Genomic DNA, 25,501 nt, shown 5'->3' on the forward strand with positions numbered 1-25,501 from the left:
TCAGTAATTCTGGCCTCGGATTCAGGTCTAGAGGCAGGGTGGAGGGAAGGAATTTCCATGGGCTACTTGGACAGGCCCTGCAGACCCAGCCCACAGCGACACACTCCTGACTAGAGGCCCAGTACAGTTGCCCCAGAGATAATCCGGCCTTGGGAGCATCCTTTGCTTCCGCAGGATTAGCCAAGGGGCCAGACAGACAGAGAGAGAATGGGGAAGAACGGTCTTAAAGAGCTACAACCCATGCCAACGCAAAAGTCTGAGAAGCAGTGTGTCCTAGTGAAAAGAGCAAGGGCCTGGGAGTTCTATTCTTTGCTTAGCCCTTCGCCTGCTCTATGACCTTGGGTAAGTCACTTAACTTATCTGGGTCTCAGTTACCTCCTTGGTAAAATGGGGATTAAGACTGTGAGCCCCATGTGGGGCAGGGGCTGTGTCCAACCCGATTATCTGGTATCTAACCCAGAGCTTAGTACAGTGCCTGGCATATAATAAGCACATGACAAGTACCATAAATAAAAAGTTTGAGCAATCAATACAATTGCAGAAATCTGAGACATCATAGAATCCAGCAGGAGATCTAAATTCCAGGATTGCAGCAGGAAACGATGACTCTGGAGCAACATGCCACCATGAGTCCAGCACTCTCACTACCACTATAAACCCTCCACCCCTACCTGACTGCCTCAACAACTCTAAGAGGATAATTTCCTGCTCAGGCCAATCAGGGGCTGACAGACTGGCTGCCCCTGGCCTTAGTCCTCACCACTCAGTGTTCCTTGGGACCAGTGTCGCCTGCCATAGTGCAAAAAGTCTATAATACAAAATGATCACTCCTCAAAGTCTGACTCTAATTCACAAGTCAAAAGGTCAGAGCAAGGTCTCAAGGACTCACTCTGTCCTACGCTTCAGCTGTTGAAAAGGACACATCAAAAAAATACAGTTAGCCATCTTAACTACAGTATTTTAGAGCTGTCCTCTGGCTTGGAGAATTAATATTTGAAATCTGTACAACAACCGGCACACCAAGTTAGTAGAAAAGGGGAAGACTGTGCCAAAAAGAAATATTTCACTTTTAAGAAAACAAATGCTTTTAAATGTGCTAGTTTTTATTGAGACATGGATACCGTAAACCCAGCAAGGAAATATCTAGTTTCAAATTCTACTTTATCATTATTCAAGTGGAGCCTGTCTGATTTCTTAATTTAAGAGCCACTTAATAGTTGAAGTGCTTGTTTTTCATTGTGCAGAGCTATGGAAATTCAGCAAAGACAATTAGACAATTTTCAATCCTCATGATTTTCTTTCGGGTACAGCACGTCGTAAGAGAGTCCAGGAAAACAACAACAACAATTGTGTGGTTGTCCCTTTAAATGGCTTTCCCTTTGCTTAACATAGTCTACCCTCAATTTCCCAGGGGCGATTTTCCTTAATTTTTCTTCTTTTTGCCTCCTGCCGGCAGGCCTGCTAAGAGGACAGCAGTGAGCAATGTCCTTACTGAAGAACACATGCATACACATAATGCAGGGGTGAAAATAAATGTGGGAAGTTTCCCCTTCCACTCCGCTGCTGTTTTTTTGTTTTTGTTTGTTTGACTTTGCTGGACCAAAGTTCCCTCTAGTCAGCTGATCTACTGAGCAATTTCTCTGCTCAGCCAAAAGGTGCCATGAGCTGATGGCAGGGTTGGCACTGAGAGTGGAGAGGGACAGCACCCACCCTGGGTGGAGAAGGATGGAGGGAACTCTTTTCCAGACCAAAAAACCCGAGGAAGATCTTCAGTGGAATGGACAGACATTTCACTCCCCAGAACTGAAACCTTAAAAAATAAGGTATAGAAAAGGAGCAAAACTCACTTAAGGCAAATTACATCAGGGGAGAAAAGGCTCACTTATTTCCATATATTCACTTATACTCACACTAGGTGGAGGGTGTTTAATTAAGCAAGCATTTTTCCATTGGTATCAGTAGAATCAGTCTCTCCATAAACACAATAATTGTGGAATTTGTTATGCTCTTACTATGTGCCAAGCACTGTACTAGGCACTGGGGTAGATACAAGAGAATCAGGTTCCACATGGGGCTCACAGTCTACAAAGGAGGGAGAACAGGTAATGAATACCCATTCTGCAGATGAAATAACTGAGGCAAAGAGAAGTTAAGTGACTTGCCCAAGTTCACACAGCAGATAAGTGGTAGAACAGGATTAGAACTCAGGTCCTCTAACGTCCTCTAACTCTTCTTCTTGCAGTCTCTCTCTCTCTCTCTCTCCCACCACCCCCCAACCCTCCCCAACTCATACTATCCAAAACACCTTCCCAATATAATATGAATATTTTTGCCAATCTTTAACAAAACAATTTAATTAGTCATTAAGACTTCAAACTCTTCTTGGCCTTCCCAAAGTCTACTGTCCTTCCCTATTTTTTCTACTTCAATACTGTCATTACGCTGAATAACAATAATAATAAATAATTATGGTTTTTGTTAAGCGCTTACTATGCGCCAAGCACTGTTCTAAGCACTGGGGTAGATACAAGGTTGACAGGCTGTCCTATGTGGGGCTCACAGTCTTAATCTACACTTTACAGATGAGGAAACTGAGGCCCAGAGAAGTGAAGTGACTTGCCCAAAGTCACAGCTGACAAGTGGCGGAACCCGAATTCGAACCCGTGACCTCTGACTCCCAAGCCCGGGCTCTTTCCACTAAGCCATGCTGCTTCCCTGAATGGCACTATTAGGTAAGGCATCTATTTACCTTCACCTTTTAGGAAAGAAGTTATTTTTCCCCAAAAGCTTAGGTCTATACCCGGTGGGTATTCTTGGATGACAGTGGTTGTAAACGTTTCCTATTCCTTCTCTATTGTCCTGTTTTCCCTTGGGCCCCCCAATCCCGATTTCTGGCTACCTCTCCCCCGCCAAAGCCATTGCATATGATTATTTCCTCACAGAGTAGCTTTAGCTGCTTGGTATATTTTAATGGTTTGGCTTAAATCCAGTTCCAGTGTTCCTTCTTCCTGTCTTCCCAGTCTGCCCATACTTTTTATTCCGATCCCAGTGCGATCACTAATGAAACTCAAATATCAGAACATCAACCTGACTCTCACTCTTCAGTGCCACTATGGAGGTTGATAAGTTTCAGTCAATCAATGGTATTTACTGAGCACTTACTGTGTGCAAAGCACTAAACTAAGCACTTGGAAGAGTAATAATAATAATGATGATGGTATTCGTTAAATGCTTACTATGTGCCGAGCACTGTTCTAAGTGTTGGGTACAATATAATAGATTTGGTAGACATGACCTTCCCAATACCTTCCCTGAATTTCAGGTTGCTCATCCACCTCACTGCCCCAGTAAACAGTCACCCTGGGTTGGTGGGTTAATTCCTGTTCTCAAGGCTCGGAGGGACTAAGGCTATTTTCAAAATGAGGCGGCTTCTTTCCATGTTGAGCATATAGGTCTCGCCGTCTTTGGAGGATTCAGATGCTCACAGGATTGAGTGTATGGCCTAGTGGAAAGAGCAGAGGCCTGAGAGTCGAGGTCCTGGGTTCTAAATCCCAGCTCCCCCACATGTCTGCTGTGCAACCTTGAGCAGGTCACGACTCCTCTGTGCCGCATCTGTAAAACCGGGATTAAGACTGTGAGCCCCATGACGGACATAATGGTGTCCAGCCTGATTACCTTGTATACACCCCAGTGCTTAAATACACAGCCCACCACATAGTAAGTGCTTAACAAATATCACTAAAAAGGAAAAAAAAAACCTACTGTATAAAACTTTTCTGAGCACAACACTGACTGTCCAATTTAAAGCTTTAAGCACCTTTAGCTCTTCCCTATGTTAATAGGTACCTTAATAGGTATCTTTCCTCTATCACTAGCCTGAACTTATTTCACTCAATTCCCGGTAACTTGTTGGGTATTTCCCCTGAACTCACACCAGGCACTGCATATTTTATTAAACAATAAATACCCTGTTTGTTTCAGCTCAGTTTAGTCTGTGGCTTTCCATTGACTCAAGGATTTCTATCTCTCTCTGGAAGTCTTCCCATTAAAGCACAGCCTATCCTGTCACATTCGTATTAAACAAATGGGACAACAGAAAGGCACTTTTCTCACGCAGGAGGAAACATAATTTTATTTTATGATAAAGGATATTTTAAAAGGACCCCCAAAACGATCTTATAAGCAAACACTACCCACGAACCTCTCTGGATTGTGAGCTTCTTGTGGGCAAAGCACACGCTTACCAACTCTACTATTCTCTCCCTGGCGCCTAGTACGGTGCTTGGCATATGGCAAAGCATTCAGTAACTCCACTGATTCATAACAATTTTCAAAATCGTGACAGAAGAGGAAAATAAAATACCCTATTTCATACCAAACCGAGGAGAAATTTAGACCCGATATATGAAGGTTGAGGAAAAAGTCAAACTGCTTGCCAAAAGGCAGGCCACTAACCCTAACCCTGTCATGAGCTCATTGTACTTTGGAAAAGTGGAAACTGGAATAAAAGTTCTCATTATCATCCAAATAAGTTGGAGGTGATCCTGTAAAATATTTGCAGTGTATTTCCTCGCAAAAACACTTTCCTAGCAACCCATAACATTGAGAATTAGCCTTCTGGCGTCTGCGGGATAATCACAATCTCTGAGGTGCTTTCTTAGTATAATCATATCTGATAGGGCTGGGGTCTCCCAGGGCAATGACTTCCCTGTAGGGAGTGAATGCAGTGACCCCCTAACTGTGGGAGTCCTTCCTGGCTCAGTTCTGGTCCCCTTCTAATCTCCACTGATAACCACTCCCTTCGAGAACTCGATCTCTCCTATGGCTTCAACTACTATCTCTACATAGCTGATTCCCAAATTTACCTCTCCAGCCCTGATATCCCTCCTTCTCTGCAGTTTCGCATTTCCTCCTGCCTTAATGACATTTCTACTTAAATGTCCCACCAACACTTCCAACTAAGCATGTCCAGAACGGAACTCCTCATCTTCCCAACCAAACCCTGTCCTCTCCATGACTTACCTATTGCCATAGACAATACCGCCGTCCTCCCTATCTCACAAGCCCATAACCTTGGTACTTTCCTCAACTCGTCTCACATTCATCCTAAACATTCAATCTGTCACCAAATCGTCGGTTCTACCTTCACAACATCTCCAGAATCTTCCCTTTCCCCTCCATCCAAATAGCTATCATGCTGATCCAAGCACTTATAATTTCCCACCCTGATTACTACATCAGCCTCCTTGCTGACTTCCCTACCTCCTGTCTCTTCCCATTCCAGTCTGTACTTCACTTTGCTCTGCGTATCATTTTTCTAAAAAAAGTTCAGTCCATGTCTCCCAATTTCTCAAGAACCTCCACTAATTGCCCTTCTACCGCCACACCAAACAGAAATTCCTCCCCCATTGGCTTTATGGCACACAATCAGCTGTCCACCTCAGACCTGACTGATCTCCTACCACGACCCAACCCACAAATTCACTCCTGTAACGTCAGCCTCCTCTCTGTCCCTCAACCTCTTCTATCCCACCACCGACCCCTTGAATTGCATTCTCCCTGGCATGGAAGGCCCTCCCTTTTCATAACTGACTGAGGACTACTCTCTCCACCTTTAAAGTCAATCAATCAGTGGCATGTGTTAGGCACTTACTGTGTGCAGAACACTGTCCACCACTCTTCCCACCTTCAAAACCTTCCTAAAATTACATGTTTCCAGAGGCCTTCCCTAAGCCTCTGTCCACTCACCCCTCTGTGTCACTCAAACACCTGGCTGTGTACCCTATAAGTACTTATATACTGACCCCAGCCCCATGGCACTTATGTAAATATGCTCATTCTCTACTATTTCTGCTACATGTTTTTTTTTTTTAATGTCTCTCCCTGCAGATGGTAAGCTCCTTGTAGGCAGGAATCGTGTCTACCAACTTTATTGTATTGTACCTTCTATTAGAATCTATTACAACTCAATCAATCAATCAATCAATCAATCGTATTTATTGAGCGCTTACTATGTGCAGAGCACTGTACTAAGCACTTGGGAAGTACAAATTGGCAACACATATAACTCTATTATACTGCACTTTCCTAAGTGCTGAGTAAAGTGGTCTGCACATAGAAAGTGCTTCATTCATTCATAGTCATATTTATTGAGTGCTTACTGTGTGCAGAGCCCTGTACTAAGCGCTTGGGAAGTACAAGTTGGCAACACATACAGACGGTCCCTACCCAACAGCGGGCTCACAGTCTCGAAGGGGGAGACAGACAACAAAACAAAACATATTAACAAAATAAAATAAATAGAATAGTAAATATGTACAAGTAAAATACAGTAATAAATCTGTACAAACATATATACAGGTGCTGTGGGGAGGGGAAGGAGGTAGGGTGGGGGGGATGGGGAAGGGGAGAAGAATGGGCAGGCTCAGTGTGGGAAGGCCTCCTGGAGGAGGTGAGCTCTCAGTAGGGCTTTGAAGGGAGGAAGAGAGCTAGCTTGGCGGATGTACGGAGGGAGGGCATTCCAGGCCAGGGGGAGGATGTGGGCCGGGGGTAATAAATAACACTGATTGATTCAAAGCCCTCCTAAAAACTCATCTCCTCCAAGAAGCTTTCCCTGACGAAGTCCTCATTTCCCTAATGCACTTGGCTCTGAACTCCTTATGCGCTTGCTACTCACCCCACCCTCAGTGCCACAGCAGTTATGTATATAGCCTTACATGCCGCCATTTCACCTTCCCGTAATTTATTTGAATGTCTTTCTTCCCCTCTAAACTGTAAGCTCACTGTGGATAAGGATCATATCTATCAACTCTCTACTGTACTGTACTTTCCCAAGGACTCAGTTCAATCTGCTGCACACAGTAAGTGCTCAGTAAAAGTCATCACTGATAGACTGATTGATTGGATGGGAAGACAACTGAAAGGGGATGGAAATCCAAAACAGCTGCCACGACCAACTGTGAGGGAAGGACACGGATCTGCGGGAAATAGACAAGAGCAAAGCAAAGCCACAGAGAAGGCCGGGGCCCAAAGCTGAAACCTCAGGGCTTTTGGCTTCACGATTACACCTCATCACCACCGTGACCTTTCCATCATCATCATCATCATCAATCGTATTTGTTGAGCGCTTACTGTGTGCAGAGCACTGTACTAAGCGCTTGGGAAGTACAAATTGGCAACATATAGAGCCAGTCCCTACCCAACAGTGGGCTCACAGTCTTTCCACTGATGCCACTGCTGCTCACGGTGGGAGACAAGCGTGCAATAAACAAGCTCCGGTAGGCACCTTGAGCCTCTAGTCATTAAGGTGAATCTCTCACCCAAAAGGGCTGCCACCACGGCCCAAGCGAGCAGCAGCCCCCTGGCGATGCCAGGGCGGGGCACGCCGGCCGAGGTGACCCGGCGCGTCACCCGCGATCCCGGGACGGAAATCATTTCGCTCCCGGTCGTCACCCAGATTAAAGTGCGTCAGAGCCGGAGCTCACCCCCGGGGCCAACTCCCACACCGACACAAGACGGCAGCAAAACCAAGATCCAAAAAACAGGCAGTCCCAGACGGGGGCCGGTTGACGTGCCAGGCAATTTCCCAGCATGCGCACTGCTGGCTGGGCATTGCACCCCCGAGGGATCCCACTGGCGTCTGGCCTGACAAAAATGGATGTGGCAGACGGAGACTAAACGGAGGGAAGGGAAGGGAAGGGAAGGGAAGGGAAGGGAAGGGAAGGGAAGGGAAGGGAAGGGAAGGGAAGGGAAGGGAAGGGAAGGGAAGGGAAGGGAAGGGAAGGGAAGGGGTCATGCCAAAGTCATAGGTTTTCTTGCATTGTATGGCTTTCACCACTTCCTTGACCTTGCCCTGGCTGAACTTCATGGTCTGAAAAACAAGGACTCCTATCAACTTGCACCAAATGGTAGAACAATGGGGCCCTATGCCGTCGGCTTCACCTCCCCATCACCCACTCCAGTCGGGCACTGGGAAAGGCTCTGGCATCTGAACACAGCCTCCTTTTCTCGATGAGCCTACTTCTTGCAGAGGAGAGAAGGGACATCTCGGCCACTATTTATACCGCTTCGCACCATGCTCACCATCCTCCTACCCCCTCCTGAGCAATCAGGAAAGAGGGCCACTTCCTTCAAGGTACAGTGCCAAATGAACGCCCAGATGGCTACAAGGAGGCACTTAGGAGAAGCTGCTTGGCGTTCCCAGGAGATTCGCGGCCTCATGACTGCATTCTTTCTGGGGCTATTCTCCCTTGCTTTAGACAGCCCAGGCAATTTGTGATGATTTGTGAAAGGCTGAGGTTTTCCTCAAAATTAAGTGCCCGGGAGAGACAGTAACCCCCATCTGGTCAAGCCATTTACAGGCCACTTCCTCACGGTCAGCATACCAATTAGCTGGTCTTCCAACAGACGGCCCTGCATTCCCGTCCACTGACAAGGGTCCTGTGATCCAGGCAAGCTGGAACGGAGAACAGAACTGCCTGTGTGTGCCTTGGGGAGCGGAGGGGATGGGGAAAGGAGGGAGCAGGGGCCAGAGGAACGGGAGGTGGAGCAGGGGACCATGAAACTTTTCACTCCCACATAGTTGTTCTATTGGAATGGACACCACCTTTCCACAGCGGTGGAGGAGAACAGAGATTTTATGTGTTCTTATGAAAAACAAAAAAACAACAGAGCAGCACATCCCTCAATCAGGGACTAGCATTTCTACAGCCTCCAAGGAGGAAAACCCAAGTTCCCGCCAAGACCCCGAGGCCCAGCTCCAAAACTCCTGCCGAGTCCCCTGTGAGAAAACCTTTCCCCTGTGGCCCTTACCCGGCAGGTGTAATGGCAAAGTGAGCTCCTCTAAGCTGTCATTCCTGCCCGCCCTGCCCGGCCCCGGGAGGAGGAGGGCCTCGTGGGGAGCAGGGGCTTCTCTTTAAAGCATCACTTCCTGACAGGGTGAGGCGGGAGAGGGGCAACAAACATCAGGGATCTCCTCAGGTTTTGCCCCTTCTGCAGCAGGCTGGAAGGACTGCCTGGCCAGGCACGTCCGCAAATCAGATTCCATTGGCAACTTGTTCCTAGGTGGATCCTGGGGACTATTCCCTTTAACCATGAAAAAAAAAAAAAAAAACCCAAAAAAACAAACCCTATCATTTTCACATATTAAAGTGCTGTTTGGCCCCTTGAGATGTGGTGTCCCAAGCAAAGGACAGGAAGACCTCAAGCTCTTTTGAGAAACAGCATGGTCTAGTGGATACAGCACGGGAATCCAGGACATCTCTACATGAATGTCCCACAAACTCAACATGTCCAAAACTGAGCATCTCACTTTCCCTCCTAAATCTTTTCTGGCACCACAATCTTCCCTGACTCTCAAGCCCGTAACCTTGGCATGATCCTTGATTCCCTTCTCTCTCTTTTGATAAAGCACCAAATCCTATCAGTTCTTCCTCTGTAACATCTCCAGAATCTGCCTCTTCCTCTTGAGAAGCAGCGTGGCCTAGTAAAAGAGCACAGGCTTGGAAGTCAGATGTCCTGAGTTCTAATCCCAATCTGCCGCTCGTCTGCTGTGTAACCTTGGGCAAATCACTTCACTCCTCCGTGCCTCAGCTTCCTCATCTGTAAAAACAGTGATTAAATTCTACTCCCTTCCTACCTAGACTGCGAGCTCCATGTGGGATGGGGTCTGTGTCCAAACTGATAACCTTGTAATTACACCAGTATGTCGAGCAGTGCTTCGTAACAGTAAGTGCTTAAATACCATTATAATTATTACTATTCCTCTCCAGACTGCCATCATGTGACAGATGCTGGTTCAAGCAGTTGTCACATCCTAACTCACCTGCCTCAAATAATAATAATATTAATAATGGCATTTATTAAGCGCTTACTATGTGCAGAGCACTGTTCTAAGCGCTGGGGAGGTTACAAGGTAATCAGGTTGTCCCACATGGGGCTCACAGTCTTCATTCTCATTTTACAGATGAGATAACTGAGGCACAGAGAAGTTAAGTGACTTGCCCAAAGTCACACAGCTGACAGTTGGCGGAGCCGGGATTTGAACCCATGATCTGACTCCAAAGCCCACGCTCTTTTCCACTGAGCCACGCTGCTTCACTTGCAGACCTTCCCATTTCCAGTATCTCCACTCTTCAGTCCATACTTTATTCTCCTGAACACCATTCTCTGCACCTGTCCCCACTGTTCAAAAACCTTGAGCGGTTGCACATTCCTCCCTGCATCAAGCAGAAACTCCAGACCACTGCTTTAAGGCACTCAATCAGCAATTTCTTCCCTCTTCTCCCAATACATGGCAGCTGGCACCTACTCACTATAACTCATCCTCACTTCTTTCACCCCTTAAACCTTACTGATGCTCCTTCCCCCTTCACATGTGGCAGACGGCTGACTCCCCATCTTCAAGGTCCTTTGCATCACCTCCAGAAGGACGTCCCTGAATAATCTGTAATCTTCACACTTGAAATTCCCCAAATGTAACCTCAGCCCTTCTGTTCCATCTAAGCACATCACACTCCTTATTTTTTTATGATATTTGTTAAACACTTGCTAAGTGTCAAGCTCTGTACTAAGCACTGGGGTGGATACAAGAATCAAGTTGGACACAGTCCCTGCCCCACATGGGGCTCAAAGTCTTAATCCCGATTTTACAAATGAAGTGACAGGCACAGAGAAGTGAACTGACTTACCGAAGGTGGCACAGCAGACAAGTGGCAGAGCCAGGCTTAGAAGCCAGGACCTCTGACTTCCAGTGCCTTGGCTCTTCTTTAGAACTGAAGTTTCTATTTTATATACTTTATTTCTCCTCCCCCTATCTATAATGTAAGCACCTGTCTCCCCCATGAAACTGCAAGCTCTTTTGAGGGCGGGAAATTGTGTCTTCTAACTTTTTTATACTCTCCCAAGTGCTTAGTACAATATTCCGCACACGCCAGGCAATCAAGAAATACTACTGAGGAGGAAGAGGACTGATATTCCTTTACTAATGATGACCAGTATTTTATGGGCTTCTTTGGGAATGTTTGAAAAAAGACTGAAAAAGAGACGACTTGGTCTTTTTAATTATGTAGTTGCTAAGTGTTAATTGAAAATGGAGAATTATAAAATGAGCATCTGAAAACATGACAATTTCAATATCTTGATTAATTGGGAAGCAGTGGGGCCTAGTTGAAAGGTCATGGGCCTGTGCGTCAGAGGACCTGGGTTCTACTCTCGGGTCTGTCACTTGTCTGCTGGGTGACCTAGGGCAAGTCATTTCACTTCTCTGTAAATCTGCAAAACGGGGATTAAATCCTACTCATTCATTCATTCATCCAATCGTATTTAAGTCGGAGGTCGTGGGTTCAAATCCTGGCTTTGCCAATAGCCAGCTGTGTGACTTTGGGCAAGTCACTTAACTTCTCTGGGCCTCAGTTACCTCATCTGTAAAATGGGGATTAAGACTGTGAGCCCCCCGTGGGACAACCTGATCGCCTTGTAACCTCCCCAGCGCTTAGAACAGTGCTTTGCACATAGTAAGAGCTTAATAAATGCTATCATTATTATTATTATTATTTATTGAGGGCTTACTGTGTGCAGAGCACTGGGCTAAGCACTTGGGAAGGACAAATCGGCAACATATAGAGACAGTCCCTACCCAACAACGGGCTTACCCTCCTCACACCGTGAACCCTATATGAGCCAGGAATTGTGTCCAATCTAATTATCTCGTATCTAACCCAGCACTTAGTTCAGTGCTTGGCACATAGTAAGCACTTTCAAGTATAATAATAATTGCTAAAATCATGTGCTAAAATCAAAAGATGTTTTGTTTTGTTGTCTGTCTCTCCCTTCTAGACTGTGAGCCCATTGTTGGGTAGGGAACATCTCTATATGTTGCCAACTTGTACTTCCCAAGCGCTTAGTACAGTGCTCTGCACACAGTAAGCGCTCAATAAATATGATTGAATGAACAAATGAATGTGCTCTACTGTAGAGATTTTAATAGTTTTATCTTGCTTTCAAACGGTATATATGACTTCTATGTTGCTTCAATAATTTTTTCAAAGTTTCCAGAATGTAATTCTCAATATAGTTCATTCTGCCAAAGATGAAAATGCACAGAGATATGAAAATAAGATCTAAAGAATTAACAAAATATACTCTAAAGGGGAATAATTCTTAAGAGGGAGCTCTTTTCTAAAATATAATTTATGACAGAGCCACAAAAACATTTGTATTGCAACCATGCTAGGTAAATGCAGTACTTACAGGAAACACTACCATTAATAATAATAATGATGTTGGTATTTGTTAAGCGCTTATTATGTGCCAAGTCCTGTTCTAAGCGTTGGGGTAGATACAGGGTGATCAGGTTGTCCACGTGGGGCTCACAGTCTTATTCCCCATTTTACAGATGAGGTAACTGAGGCTTAGAGAAGTTAAGTGACTTGCCCAAAGTCACAAAGCTGACAAGTGGTGGAGCCGGATTAGAACCCACAACCTCTGACTCCCAAGCTCATGCTCCTTCCACTAAGCCATGCTGCTTCTCATTAGCAAGAATCATCACTAGACACCATCTTGAAACTTTGGGTACCCAACATGAGGAAATGGGGTATAAATTATGGCATTTCTATAGAGAAAGAAAAAAAAAAGAGAAACCTTATCCTTTTGAGCATATACTAAGCTATCCCAAAATGGAGAATTGTGAGAAGCAAAATGACCTAGTGGATAGAGCATGTGTCTGGCAGTCAGAAGGATCTGAGTTCTAATCCCAGCCTCCACCACTTGTCTGTTCTGTGACCTCGGGAAAGTAATTTAACTTCTCTGGGTCTCAGTTACCTCATCTGTAAAATGGGGATTAAGACTTTGAGCCCCATGTGGGACATGTACTGTGCCCAACCTGATCAATTTATGTCTACTCCAGTGCTTGGTATTGTTCGTGGCACATAGTAAGTGCTTAACAAATAACGAGGAAAAAATAATAATTCTGGCCCCCTTCAGGAACATGCTGCATAGCCTTGGGCAAGTCACTTAACTTCTCTATGCCTCAGTTCCCTCATGCGCAAATTGGAATTAACTGCAGACTTAACCCTGCTCTCTTGGTCCAAAGATTGTGGAATTGATAAGATAATAACAATAATAATAATAATAATAATGGTATTTGTTAAGCACTTACTGTATGCCAAGCACTGGAGTAGATAAAAGGTAAACAGGTTGTCCCACGTGAGGCTCACAGTCTTAATCCCCATTTCACAGATGAGGTAACAGGCACAAAGAAGTTAAGTGGCTTGCCCAAGCTCACACAGCAGACAAGTGGTGGAGTTGGGATTAGAACCCACATCTTCTGATTCCCAAGCCTATGCTCTTTCCACTAAGCCACGCTGCTTCTCTGAGATGTGAAGATAAGATGTGAAAGTACATTTTAGAACTGAGAAGAAAGATTGTAAATTCTTTGAGGACAGGGACTGGGGTTTTTTAATTTTTAATGCATTCTCTCAAGTGCAGAGTACAGTGCTTTGCACATGGTAGGCATTTAGTAAATACTGTTACGTGGAAAGGCACATATGTTCATCAATCAAGTACATGTATGATAGTACAGGCAGTTAGCTTACAACCTTTTTTGAAAATAGTATTTGTAAAGTGCTTATTACCAATCTTATTTATTGAACGCTTACTGTATTCAGAGCACTGGACTAAGCGCTTGGGAGAGTACAATATAACAGAGTTGGCAGACCCATTCCCCATCCACAATGAACTTACAATTTAGAGGAGAACATGTACCAAAAACTGTTACTAAATTCCAGGGTAGGAACAATGTAATCAGACTCAGCCCTGCCCCACCTGTGGTTCACAATCAAAGTAAAAGAGAGAAGAGGTATTGAACTCCTCCTTTCTCTCTGGTTGCTCATTCTCAGTCTCATAAATTGTGAGCCTGTTGTTAGGTAGGGATTGTCTCTATCTGTTGCCGAATTGTACTTTCCAAGCGCTTAGTACAGTGCTCTGCACACAGTAAGCGCTCAATAAATATGACAATGAATGAATGGAAATTCAGTATCTGTTCTCCCTCCAACTTAGATTGTGAGCCCCAGATGGTCTTGTATTTACCCCAGCGCTTAGTACATTAGATGAGACAGAGTAAGCACTTAAATACTTCAATTATTATTTTTATTTTTATTGAAAAGATGTACTCGACTTTTGGATTTTGTGTTCCACTTTCTTACATAAGCAGTGTCTCACTCGTTTTGCTTCTCGATTCAGAAATTATGCACATATCTTTAATTTGTATATTTTATACAATTTATTTATATTAATGGCTGTCTTCCCCTTTAGACTGTAAGCTTGTTATGGGCAGGGACTGTATCTGCTAATTCTGTTGTATGGCTTTCTTGGCCAGAGCACCTGTCCTGTAAACAAAAACTGGTGGGTTTGAATCCCAGCGGAGACTTTCAGCTGTTACTACAGTGCCTAGCACAAAGTAAGCGCTTAATAAATACCATCATTATTATTACTCTCACAAGAGCTTAGTGCAGTGTTCTGTGCATAACACTCAATAAATACCACTGAATGATTCAAATTCAATAAATACTGCTGCCTTTACCCAAATAGCCTCAAACACCCTGTGTTTGACTTAATTACCTTTTCCCTACCCCACTGATTAGTTGATAGCTGTTCCTACCACAGAAAATGTTTTTTTACTGGCCAAAGAGGATAACTTTCTGTTTTCTCCACGTCAGCTGGGAGAGTGCTTCATTGGGGCCCTTCAATGAAAACCAAGTGGAATTTTTTTTTTTAAAAGGGAGTTGATATGAGATCCAGTCCAAATTTCTCCTGTTTGACCCTCAGGCAGGTGACCAGAACCACACTCATCACAACTGTGACAGCCAAGAGTCACGGAACCCCTGAAAACCCACTCCTCCCTCGCTACCCCCAATCCTCAGCAAAGACAATAGGAAGACACCCACTTGTCTTAAGGGCAAGAGGTCAGAAAGTTTTCCAGCAAAAGATATGTACCAGTCTTGAAACCTAAAATCTCTTCATCTGTCAAGGTCATTGTAGAAGACCATGCTTTCTTTCCGATCAAGCAAGGGTATATATGGAGTACGTACTTTCCTTCTCAAAAAGTCTACCTTGCAGGAAGTGTGGCACATGGCTAAGTTAGAAGAAAATTTAATAAAGAAATTTCCACTAATACCACAGAAGTCCTTTTTGAAAAACTGTAGCCATAAAGATTCTTCCTGCCTTTTGGGGGAATCGATAATGTCTCTCAATAAAGCAGGTTTTCCCGGTGGGTAAGCTATGACCCAGCATTCATCTCTGGGAGAATTGGCACATGATTTGAGCCAAACACAGAAGTGTTTTATGAATAGAACCATAGACATTACAAGGAAAAGTGATTAAGCCACAGTCCCGCTTCCTAGTTAAAGCTCACACTAAGTTCTTTTACTTTCCCTGGCTCAAATGTGCTCTGATCCCAAACCCCTGTCTAAAGCCCATCCCCGATCTGGCATTCAGTCAGATTCCTTCCCTGTCTGCCCAAGATCTGGAAGGATTGCTCGCCACAGACCACAAATGGGCCCAAACCACACGGATGGTATGGATCTGAGGGGGGAAGTGACTCCTCAGACATCGTTGGTTCAGCCCTCCAGCATAAGACTGCTGTTTGTACGAAACCCAACAGTGCTTTCGGTGGTCTGCATCTGCCCACGAACCACCTGGCAGACACACTTCAGCGAACCCACCCGATGGTCTTTACTACTCAGCTGAGCTGGGTTTCAACCGGTAGCCTGGTTGTCACATAGATCCAAAAACTACCTTTCTCTTCCTCTGGGAGTATTTCTATAAAATCAAAGAATGTCTTCACCCCAGAAGGCCGGTCTCTCCTATTTGACCGCAAGCTCCTCAAGGGCAGGCACCATTACTTTTACGGTATTTTCCAAAGTGTGTAGTGCAGTGCTCTGCTTAATAGCGAGTGCTAAATTTCTACTGATTAGTACATGAAAACAAAGTCTGATGAATAGATTCCAAACTTCCATCGCCATTCTGATCCTATTCATTTCTGCCTAAAGGCAGTGTACTCTAGACGGCTGATAGAGAAGTACCCAAAGTTCACGGGATCCTCCACAAGGAAGGGACCTGATGGTCTCCCTTGGTCCCCTGCGGTTGAGAGGTGTTTCAAAAACAAAGGTGACAGACTCAGAGAGTGAACACAAACCACCAACAGGGAAAGCCCATCCAGGAGAGGGGTATAGAGGAAGATGAAGAGAGACGGTCCAAGGGAAAAGGAAGCCTGGTGAGGAAATGGTGAAAACTCACCCCAAGAGGAAAGGAGAGAATCAATCAACCAGTGGTATTTATTGAGTGCTTTACTAGGTGCAGAGCACTGTAATAATAATAATAATGGCATTCATTAAGCGCTTACTATGTGCAAAGCACTGTTCTACGCACTGGGAAGGTTACAAGGTGATCACGTTGTCCCACAGGGGGCTCACAGTCTTAACCCCCATTTTACAGATGAGGTAACTGAGGCACAGAGAAGTTAAGTGACTTGCCCAAAGTCACACAGCTGACAATTGGTAGAGCCGGGATTTGAACCCATGACCTCTGACTCCAAAGCCCAGGCTCTTTCCACTGAGTCACCCTGCTTCCACAGCCACACTGCTTCCACTGTACTAAGCGCTAGGTAGAACACAATACAGCAGAATTAGCGGGCACGTTCCCTGCCCATAACAAGAGAAGAGAAAACTGAGGGGAAAGGCAACTCCAGGCTGGGTCCCCATATCAGACCACAAATTCATGGACAATAGGTGGTCAGCACTTAGTTTTATCATCCATACTGGGCATTTTCAAAAGACTTCTTTTCCTCAACGTTTTCTTTCCACTTTTCAACCCTTTCTCTTCCCTCTCCCCACTTCCACGCAGATGTTTTCCTCCGCCCCCCAACCCCCGTCAAAATGATTCAGATCGGGAAGGGGTGTACTGAAACTGACCATTCGGCATGGCCTCCCACCCAGCCTCACAGACATCACATCACGACAGAAAACCAGTGACTCATAGGTACAAATCATTCCTAAACCTTGAAGTGCAGATCGGCAAGCCAAAAGACATCGCTGAATACTAAAGAGGGAGCCACCTGCTTTGTCTCAGGGACACAGAGAGCCCAAACAACGCCATCCGTGCGTCTGGGAGCCAGAGGACCTGGGTTGTAATCCCGGCTCTGCCACGCGCCTGCTGTGTGACCTTGGGCAAGTGGCGTCACTTCTCTGGGCTTTAGTTTCCCCATCTGTAAAATGGGGGTTAGGGACTGTATCCGACCTGATTAGCCTGTATCTTCCCCAGCGCTCAGTACAGTGTCTGGCACATAAGTGTTTAAAATCGCACAACTACTGTTATTCAGGTCTGAAAGCCTCCAGCACCGCCACTATCCTATGGTTCTCTATTGCAGGGGATGAAAGAAAGAGCTGAAAAATGAGTGACCTTTAAGCAACAAATTGCTGGTCGATATCGTAGATGGCCTATGCCCTCAAACTGACTAGAACGAGATGCAACAATGTACTGTCATCAGGACGGAGAGTCAGGCAACCTGGATTCTCATCCCAGCTCCTTGCTGGGTGACCTTGGGCAAGTCTCTTAATTTCTCTGAGCCTCACTTCCTCATCTGTAAAATGGGGTTTAAAATACCTATTCTCCCTCCCCCCTTAGACTGTGAGCCCTAGATGGGCCAGGGACTGTGTCCAACCTCATTATCTTGCATCTAGCCCAGTGCTCAGCACTGTTATTGGTACCTGGCAAGTGCTTAACAGACCGCAATTCTTCTTACTATTAGTGATGCCAAGAACCGTAGAAAAATATTTTTCTCATCATATTTCTCCTCTCACCACGGTTTCACCTTCTCAATTTCTTTATTTTCTCTTGTTCAGTAGGGAAAAGGTTTGGGGAGGAAGAATGTGAACTGTTACGCCACAAGACTCGGATTGCAAACTAAGAGCAGGGGGATTTAGTACTGGTAGGGTTGTGTCACAGCCAATCCATTCACGTATTTCACTGCATTAGTTTTGGCAGGACGATAATTATGTGCGGTAATGAGACTTTCCTTGGTCGCCTCTAGCCGGAGGAAGGCTTTCTAACCAACTATCTTTGGGCTACAAATTGACAATCCATTCACTGTCTCCTCTGAGCCCCACAGCATCTACTCGCTGGGGTAATCTGAATGGCTCACTGTTCTTTTCAGGACATCCTTAATGAAAAGCGATCACTTTGTCACTTTAGTGAACGGTGCTCTGCATGCAGTGTAAGCACTCAATCGATACCACTGATTGATTGACAGTGCCACAGTGAAGAAAGTAGCTGGAATCTGAAGACTGTCTCGGGAAAGGATGAGGATTTTCTTCCTTCTCCCTTTTTCCATCCTTCAGACTGTGATTTCCATTACTGGAAAGTCAGAGTTCTTTGACTTTCTTTCCTCCTGCTACCTATTGCCTGTCTGCTGGGCCATCTCTCTTTGCCTCTGTCCCCCGGAATGTGCCCTGCTCTTCTTTGCCTGGCTACTCAAATTTCTTTCCTGCCGTCGTCAACCCTCTGTACTAATTAGTTTCCAAGCCTTGGTTTTAACCATAGTGGCACAAAAGATGGGCGACAGTGCTGATGGCATGATCAGAGCGGCCTTATCGGTGTGATACTTTCCTTTGCTTCCTAGCCGAGAAGCAGAGGAAGCTTATTAGATGGGGTAAGAGAATTAGTTATTGGATTCATAAACTGGAGACAATCTAGACTATATGCTTTCAGCTTGAAACGGAAGTCTGGGGCATAGTGAAATGTTTTATTCTGGAATTCAACTCCCACAGCAATAAGCATCAATTTAAAAAAGAAATCATTTATGTCAAGGGGAATGCTGAAAACCATTTCTTTTGACCACTGTCCAAATCTAATTGCATAAGGACCATTTTATAAACACAACAAAAGCACTTCAGGGTGTGTCACAAGGGAATATAGCGGTTTCTTAGCAGATGTCACTTGGCACCTAACACATTTTACAATGCACGCGAGGCGTGACGATATCTATGACGCATGCAGTGTCCTGTTTATTGCTCCACTGAACACCCAATTTCCACCGTTATGTGGGACTCTGGATTTTTATTTTTCTCAAGATATTTTTCACAGCAGAGTTTCTCCTCACAAATATAATTGGCACTCCCTAAAAAAGGAGTAACAGCTAAGTCTTTGCCCGTCACTACAAGTAGATGTGCTGAAATCAACAGACCCCGATACCAAAAAAGGGATGGTGGGCTGTGGAGAAACAGAGGACGGAGATGGCTTGCGGGAAAGGTCTCTGGGATATTGTTTGGACCATAAATATGACCAGAGCCGTAAAAATGCTCTACGAGAAACTAATCACCTTCCTGACTCACCTTTAGTCACCTGCAAAACTTTCTGTCCTTTCTTCATACCTTAGCATAGCACAGCTTCACAAAAATAAGACTTTCAGGCAACTAAAAACGAACTTGGTTGGGGAAACTCTATTTATTGATTTAATTATCCGCCTTAGCGTTTTACTTCCCTTAGCCAACGGCCAAGGATTTGGTCTTCCATTCAATATTTCCTCTATCCCATTTGAGGTTTTTGAGGACATTTTAAAGGGGCACTCCAAAAATCTGCATGAGCAAAACAGCAACCGGGTGAACTAAGAATCGTTCCCTTTAAGAAACACAGCTCTCTCATTTCTAACTTCCCTAAACCTTCATTTGTTTCCAAACAAGAGGGTCTGGAGCAAATTTACTACAGTGAGGGGAAAAAAAAACAAACCAAGATTTCAATGGCATCCACTCTACTAGCTACCCTCTGCCGCATGTGGTACGTGCTGCTTAAGAATCAAATGTTCCCCGTTTTGAATGGTTTAATAGGCCTTCCTCGCTTAGCGTGTAACTTGAACGTCATATTTTTGCATTAATAAAACCCATTCACTCTGCCGAGACCAGCCAGTCGGTGGCCCTGCTTCTCCAGGAGACGGAGCCAGTTTGGGAGGGTGAGGTAGCTGTGTCTGTTCCCCTCAAAAATCATGACTCCCCTCCAACAGTGTTCCTCTCGGGTTGGGAGGAAACCGCAGCAATTGTCCCGGAAGCATACCGGGACCGAGCCGGGCCTGGGCAAGGTGTCAGTTTGGAAAGAAATGGCTTAGTGGGAAATTCCCCTTTATATCCAAATGTGTGGGGCCTGTCACCCTGGACCCGGGGCCCACATACATTAATGGAGATAAGGCTGTGCAAAAAGTGCTAACGTTGAGTCATGTGCCACTGGTCCCGCCCCAGAGTCTGCCCCACTGATCCCTTTGTTAGCCCACCTTTCTGATGGGCAGATAGCATTTTGGGACTTTCTACCCATGACTTCTGCCTAGCCAACCCCAGGCTTCAGGAAGAATTGAGGCCCACAAGAAGACATGCTCTCCCTTCATAACAAACAGACCTCCCCCCTGCCCCCAGCCTGCCTTTGCATTCCCTGCTGAATTGCAACAAAAAGCACCAAGAGCCTATCAGAATTGGACTTAGCCAACAGGCACTGGGATAACTGCTTGGTGGCCTGCTGTCCCCTTAGCCCCCCAGCCCTAGCTTAGTCCCCTTAGGCCATTTAAAGAGGCAGACACCACCTCTCCTTCGCATTCCCCTGGAGGTAATTCCTCTTCTCCAGGAAACCTCAGAGTCAGCCAATCATTGATTAATGATATTTATTGAGAGCTAGTGTCCTGGCTGACAGTTTTTACATTTCCCATGCAGTTCGGCACTTAGACCATCACAGCTGCCACATGTCTCAGAACAGACTCACTCCAGTGTGACTGGAGGACTGGTGGCTGTGAACACGGCTGGAGCTGAAGAACTTGAGCTCTCACTGAAAGCTTGATTTGGTAAACCAGAAGTGCCCGTGTAAAGTCAGTGACACCAAATTCAATGTGAGGGTGTCTATCCTGTCACCAGGGGATGGTAACTCTAAACAAATCTTTTGGTTTTCTCAAAGTTTTCATCCAGGCTTTTGGAAATAAGAGGCATAACTGAGTGGAAAATTGTGCGACTACCACCAGCTCTAACCTACTTAAATGTCTTTGTGGTTGCCTTTACTATTTTTTCTCCTGCAGAGATGTCTTCATTTCTCCCTACCTCATTGCCAAGGCCTATGCTTCCCTCTTTTTCTCTACCACCCTGACCCTCCTTACCCTAATTTATGTAAGCGTCAAGTGGGCACTAGGCATTTAATGAGCTTGCTATTCCAAACGGTGGCCTGATCTTTACACAGAGGACTTGATAAATACCGTGGAGAGAAATGGTCTGCACGGATCAGGTAAATTCCAGTCACTGCCCTGGTCGAGAACGCCAACTCCATAGCTGGCCCCTCGTGTCCCCCAGGTTTTGGGGGGAAGAAAGTAGTTTCCACTGGATTGTAAACTCCTCACTAGATTGTAAAATTACTGAAGGCAGGTAGCCTTTCTACCGGGTCTACTGTTCTTTCCCAAGCGCATAGTAGAGTGCTCTGCACGAGTAATCCATCAATCAATCGTATTTATTGAGCGCTTACTGTGTGCAGAGCACTGTACTAAGTGCTTAGGAGTACAAGTTGGCATCTCAAGCAGCAGTGTGCCCTAATGGAAAGAGTTTAGAACTGAGAGTCTTTGAGGACCTAGGTTCTAATTGCAGCTCTGCCACTTGTCAGGCAGGTCAATGAACTTTGGGACATGGGCTGTGCCCAACCTAACTTGTATCTACCCTACTGCTTGGTAGAGTGCCTGTTACATAGTAAGCACTCAAATACCATTAAAAAAATGCACTCAAGAAATACCATTGACTGATCATTTCACTCCTTCACTGTTTGAACCTCTTCCATTCCTGATTCTCTAAACCCCACTGTAATTCTGAAAGCAACAAAGAAGCTTCTAATTCTATTTCCTCTCTGAAATCTTCAATGTAGATCTGTCTGCAGATCTCCCAGCCCCTTTTCCCCTTCCGTGACACTCCCACAAGGGAAATAAACAGCCTGCGAGTGCTGCTGAAACAGGTGTGTTTCATTGAGCGTTTCACCCACGTGAAACCTGTTTCCCATCAGGCAGAAGCCCGAGGTGCATAAACTGAGGGCAAGAAAGCCCTGATGAGAACCTCTGTATAACTTCCTCCGGCATGACTCCCCCCTGGCCTGCCCCGAGGATACGACTTGGTGAAGACTTTGTATCCTTTCTGCCACCGGACTCACGAAAAGTATAGGGTGAAGAGGGTCGGGGCAGGGTACGGATGGCCTGACGGGTTAGTTGGGATTGGCACACAGTAAGTGCTTAACGAATACCGTCATTTATTTATTTATCTAATCTCCTCAGCGCTGGACCACGCACAGAAGGTGGAAGGCAGGATTGCCAGCCACCTCGGAGTGGGGAGGAACCAGGGCTCGGGGGCCTGTCCACAATGAAAGAACGGATTTACGTTTCTATAAAAATGTCCTTCCCTCTCCCTCCCTGTCCTCCGGTTAAAGGGCCCTTAAAACCTCACCAAGGGCCTTCTAAAAGTTCCGTTTTGGTGACACAGAAGTACGGGACCGGGAGTTGCAAGAACCTGAGTTCCACTCCCGGCTCTGCCCACCTGTCCGCTGTGCCACTTCACTTCTCCGTTCCTCAGTTCCCTGGTCTGTAAAATGGGGGTGCGGGTTGTGAGCCCTGTGTGGCATAGGGACTGTGCCCAGCCCGATCAGCCTGTATCAATCCCTCCAGTGCCTGGAGCTTAGAAGGCGGTTAACGAACACCATTTGCCGGCAAGCAAACGGAACCGCTTGGCCTTTCGCCATCCCCCTGCCCCGTCGGCTCGGGGACTGGGGGTGGTTTTCCTCCCCGGAGAGGAGGTACTACTCACTGTGCGGGTCGCTCTTCTCCCGGACCCCGTCCACCCTTCCGTCGGGCTGGATGCGCAGGAAGAAGCCTCCGTTCTTGCAGTAGAGGCGCTTGGGCTCCTTGAAGTTTCCCGGGGCGAAGGGCCCCGCGGCGGGCCCGGCGTCGGGCAGGGTGGTGATGGTCCCGGCGGCCGCCATCCTGAGCGCGGGGCCCTCGCCGGCCTCCCGCCGGCCCCGCCGTCGCCCCCGTCCCCGGGCCCGTCCCCGGGCCCCCAGCCTGCCAACCGGCGGGCCCCCCCGGCCGCGGCCCCCCAGCCTGACCGCACAGGCCCGGCCAGGCCCGGCCCGGCCCGCAAACGGGTGCCCGGGCCCGCGGCTCTCGCCTCCGCCCTCGCTCTGCCTGTCCCCGGCTCCTCCTCCCGGGCCGGGCCCGGGACAGCCGCCCTCCTTCCCGGGACACGAGGAACCACCGCCGCGTCCCGTCTCCGTCTCTCTGTGTGTGTGTGTGTGTGTGTGTCTATATATCCGCGGTGGGGGGGACACACAGATCGGTGTGTGTGTCTATGGGGGGGGGGGGCCTCGCGTCGTCACTCCCCCCCGCCCCCCGGTGCCCCCCGGCCTTAGCCGCTTTGGCGGCGCCCAGGCGATTCCCCCGGGCCTGGAATGCCCTCCCTCCCTCTGCCCCTCCGCCAAGCCAGCTCTCTTCCTCCCTTCAAGGCCCTACTGAGAGCTCGCCTCCTCCAGGAGGCCTTCCCACACTCAGCCCCTTCCTTCCTCTCCCCCTCGTCAATCAATCAATCAATCGTTTTTATTGAGCGCTTACTGTGTGCGGAGCTTGGGAAGTACAAGTTGGCAACGCAGAGGGACAGTCCCTACCCAACAGTGGGCTCACAGTCTAGAAGGGGGAGGCAGAGAACAAAACCAAACATACTAACAAAATAAAATAAAATAGATATGTATAAGTAAAATAGAGTAATAAATATGTACAAACATATATACATCTATCGTCCCCCTCTCCATCCCCCCATCTTACCTCCTTCCCTTCCCCACAGCACCTGTATACATGTATGAATGTTTGTACATATTTATTACTCTATTTATCTTGTACATATCTATCCTATTTATTTTATTTTGTTAGTATGCTTGGTTTTGTTCTCTGTCTCCCCCTTTTAGACTGTGAGCCCGCTGTTGGGTAGGGACTGTCTCTATATGTTGCCGACCTGGACTTCCCAAGCGCCTTAGTACAGTGCTCTGCACACAGTAAGCGCTCAATAAGTACGATTGATTGATTGATACGCAAAAGCGGTCGGGCCGAGGCCCCGCCGGCCACGGGGGACGGGACGGGAGGCGGCCCCCTCCTCTCCCCCAAGCACCCCCCTAGCCCCCGCCCGACTCCTCTCCGTGTGGCCGGCTCAACTCCCCAAGTCGAACGCAAACTCCCGACCCGGGCTTGCTTCATCGTCATCATCAATCGTATTCACTGAGCGCTTACTGTGTGCAGAGCACTGTACTAAGCGCTTGGGAAGTACAAAGTGGCAACATGTAGAGACAGTCCCTACCCAACAGCGGGCTCACAGTCTAAAAGGGGGAGACAGAGAACAAAACCAAACATACTAACAAAATAAAATAAATAGAATAGATATGTACAAGTTGTTAAATAAATAGAGTAATAAATATGTAGAAACATATATACATATATGCAGCTTGCTTGGGTCCGGGCGCGGGGTGGGAGAGGTGGGGAAGGGGGAAAGGCAGCCTTTCTGGCCCGAGAATAACGGGGGCAGGGCCGGGGTCGGGGCGAGAAAAAATGAAAACAGGCTTTCTCTACGGAGAGGGGGTTTTGCCGCCGCCAATCGCGCCCAAGTGCCTCCGTACTGGACGCCCCATCCGTCGCCCCCGCTCCTCGGGCCCGGGAGACGCACGTGGAAATTCTCGCCGCAACGCCTCGTGCCAGCCCGCCTCAAATGCAAGCCTCAATGCATGCCTGCACTCCCCCTTGCCGCCTAAATTAGCCGTCTCCCTTGGCATCTGACTGGGCCACGTGTCAGTATTATTAGCACGATTATCGCAGCCATAATAATACACTGACGGATAATAATAATGGTATTTGTTAGGCGCTTACTATGTGCCATGGACTGTTCGAAGCGCTGGGTTAGATGCAAGGTTAACAGGTTGTCCCACTTGGGGCTCACGGTCTTAATCCTCATTTTACGGATGAGATAACTGAGGCACAGAGAAGTGACTTAACCAAAGCCACATAGCTGACAGGTGGCAGAGTGGGGATTAGAACCCACAACCTCTGACTCCCAAACCCATGCTCTTCCCATTATGCTTCTTTGCTACAGGAACTGCAATCTAATTTTTCCACACCGCCTTTTTAACAGTGGCCTTATTTTATCCTCACAACACACCCGGGCAGCAGAATGGTTATCATCTCCATTTTACAGATGAGGAAACTAGGGTGTCCAGAAAGGCTAAGAAACTGCCCTGAGATGCAGGAGGGTGACGGCGCCGTACCATTCATTCATTCATTCAATGGTATTTATTGAGCGCTTACTGTGTGCAGAGTACTGTACTAAGTGCTTAGGAAGTACAAGTTGGCAACATCTAGAAACAGTCCCTACCCAATAGCGGGCTCACAGTCTAGATCAGTGCTTGGCTCATAGTAAGC

The 25,501-nt window shown here is 46.7% G+C and overlaps 1 protein-coding gene across 1 annotated transcript in view; it reads right to left on the reverse strand.

Moving 5' to 3' along the window:
- Positions 1–25,501, reverse strand: part of FGF2 (fibroblast growth factor 2) — a 66,330-nt gene that overhangs the window by 39,567 nt on the left and 1,262 nt on the right. Inside the window, exons 3-4 of the mRNA XM_038769190.1 lie at positions 24,706–24,862; positions 22,854–23,277 (exon numbers count right to left, since the gene is read on the reverse strand). Coding sequence (XP_038625118.1) covers positions 22,854–23,277; positions 24,706–24,862 — 581 coding nt within the window. The remainder of the gene's footprint in view (positions 1–22,853; positions 23,278–24,705; positions 24,863–25,501) is intronic.

The sequence above is a fragment of the Tachyglossus aculeatus genome, chromosome X5 (genome assembly GCF_015852505.1).
Source record: "Tachyglossus aculeatus isolate mTacAcu1 chromosome X5, mTacAcu1.pri, whole genome shotgun sequence".
NCBI lineage: Eukaryota > Metazoa > Chordata > Mammalia > Monotremata > Tachyglossidae > Tachyglossus > Tachyglossus aculeatus.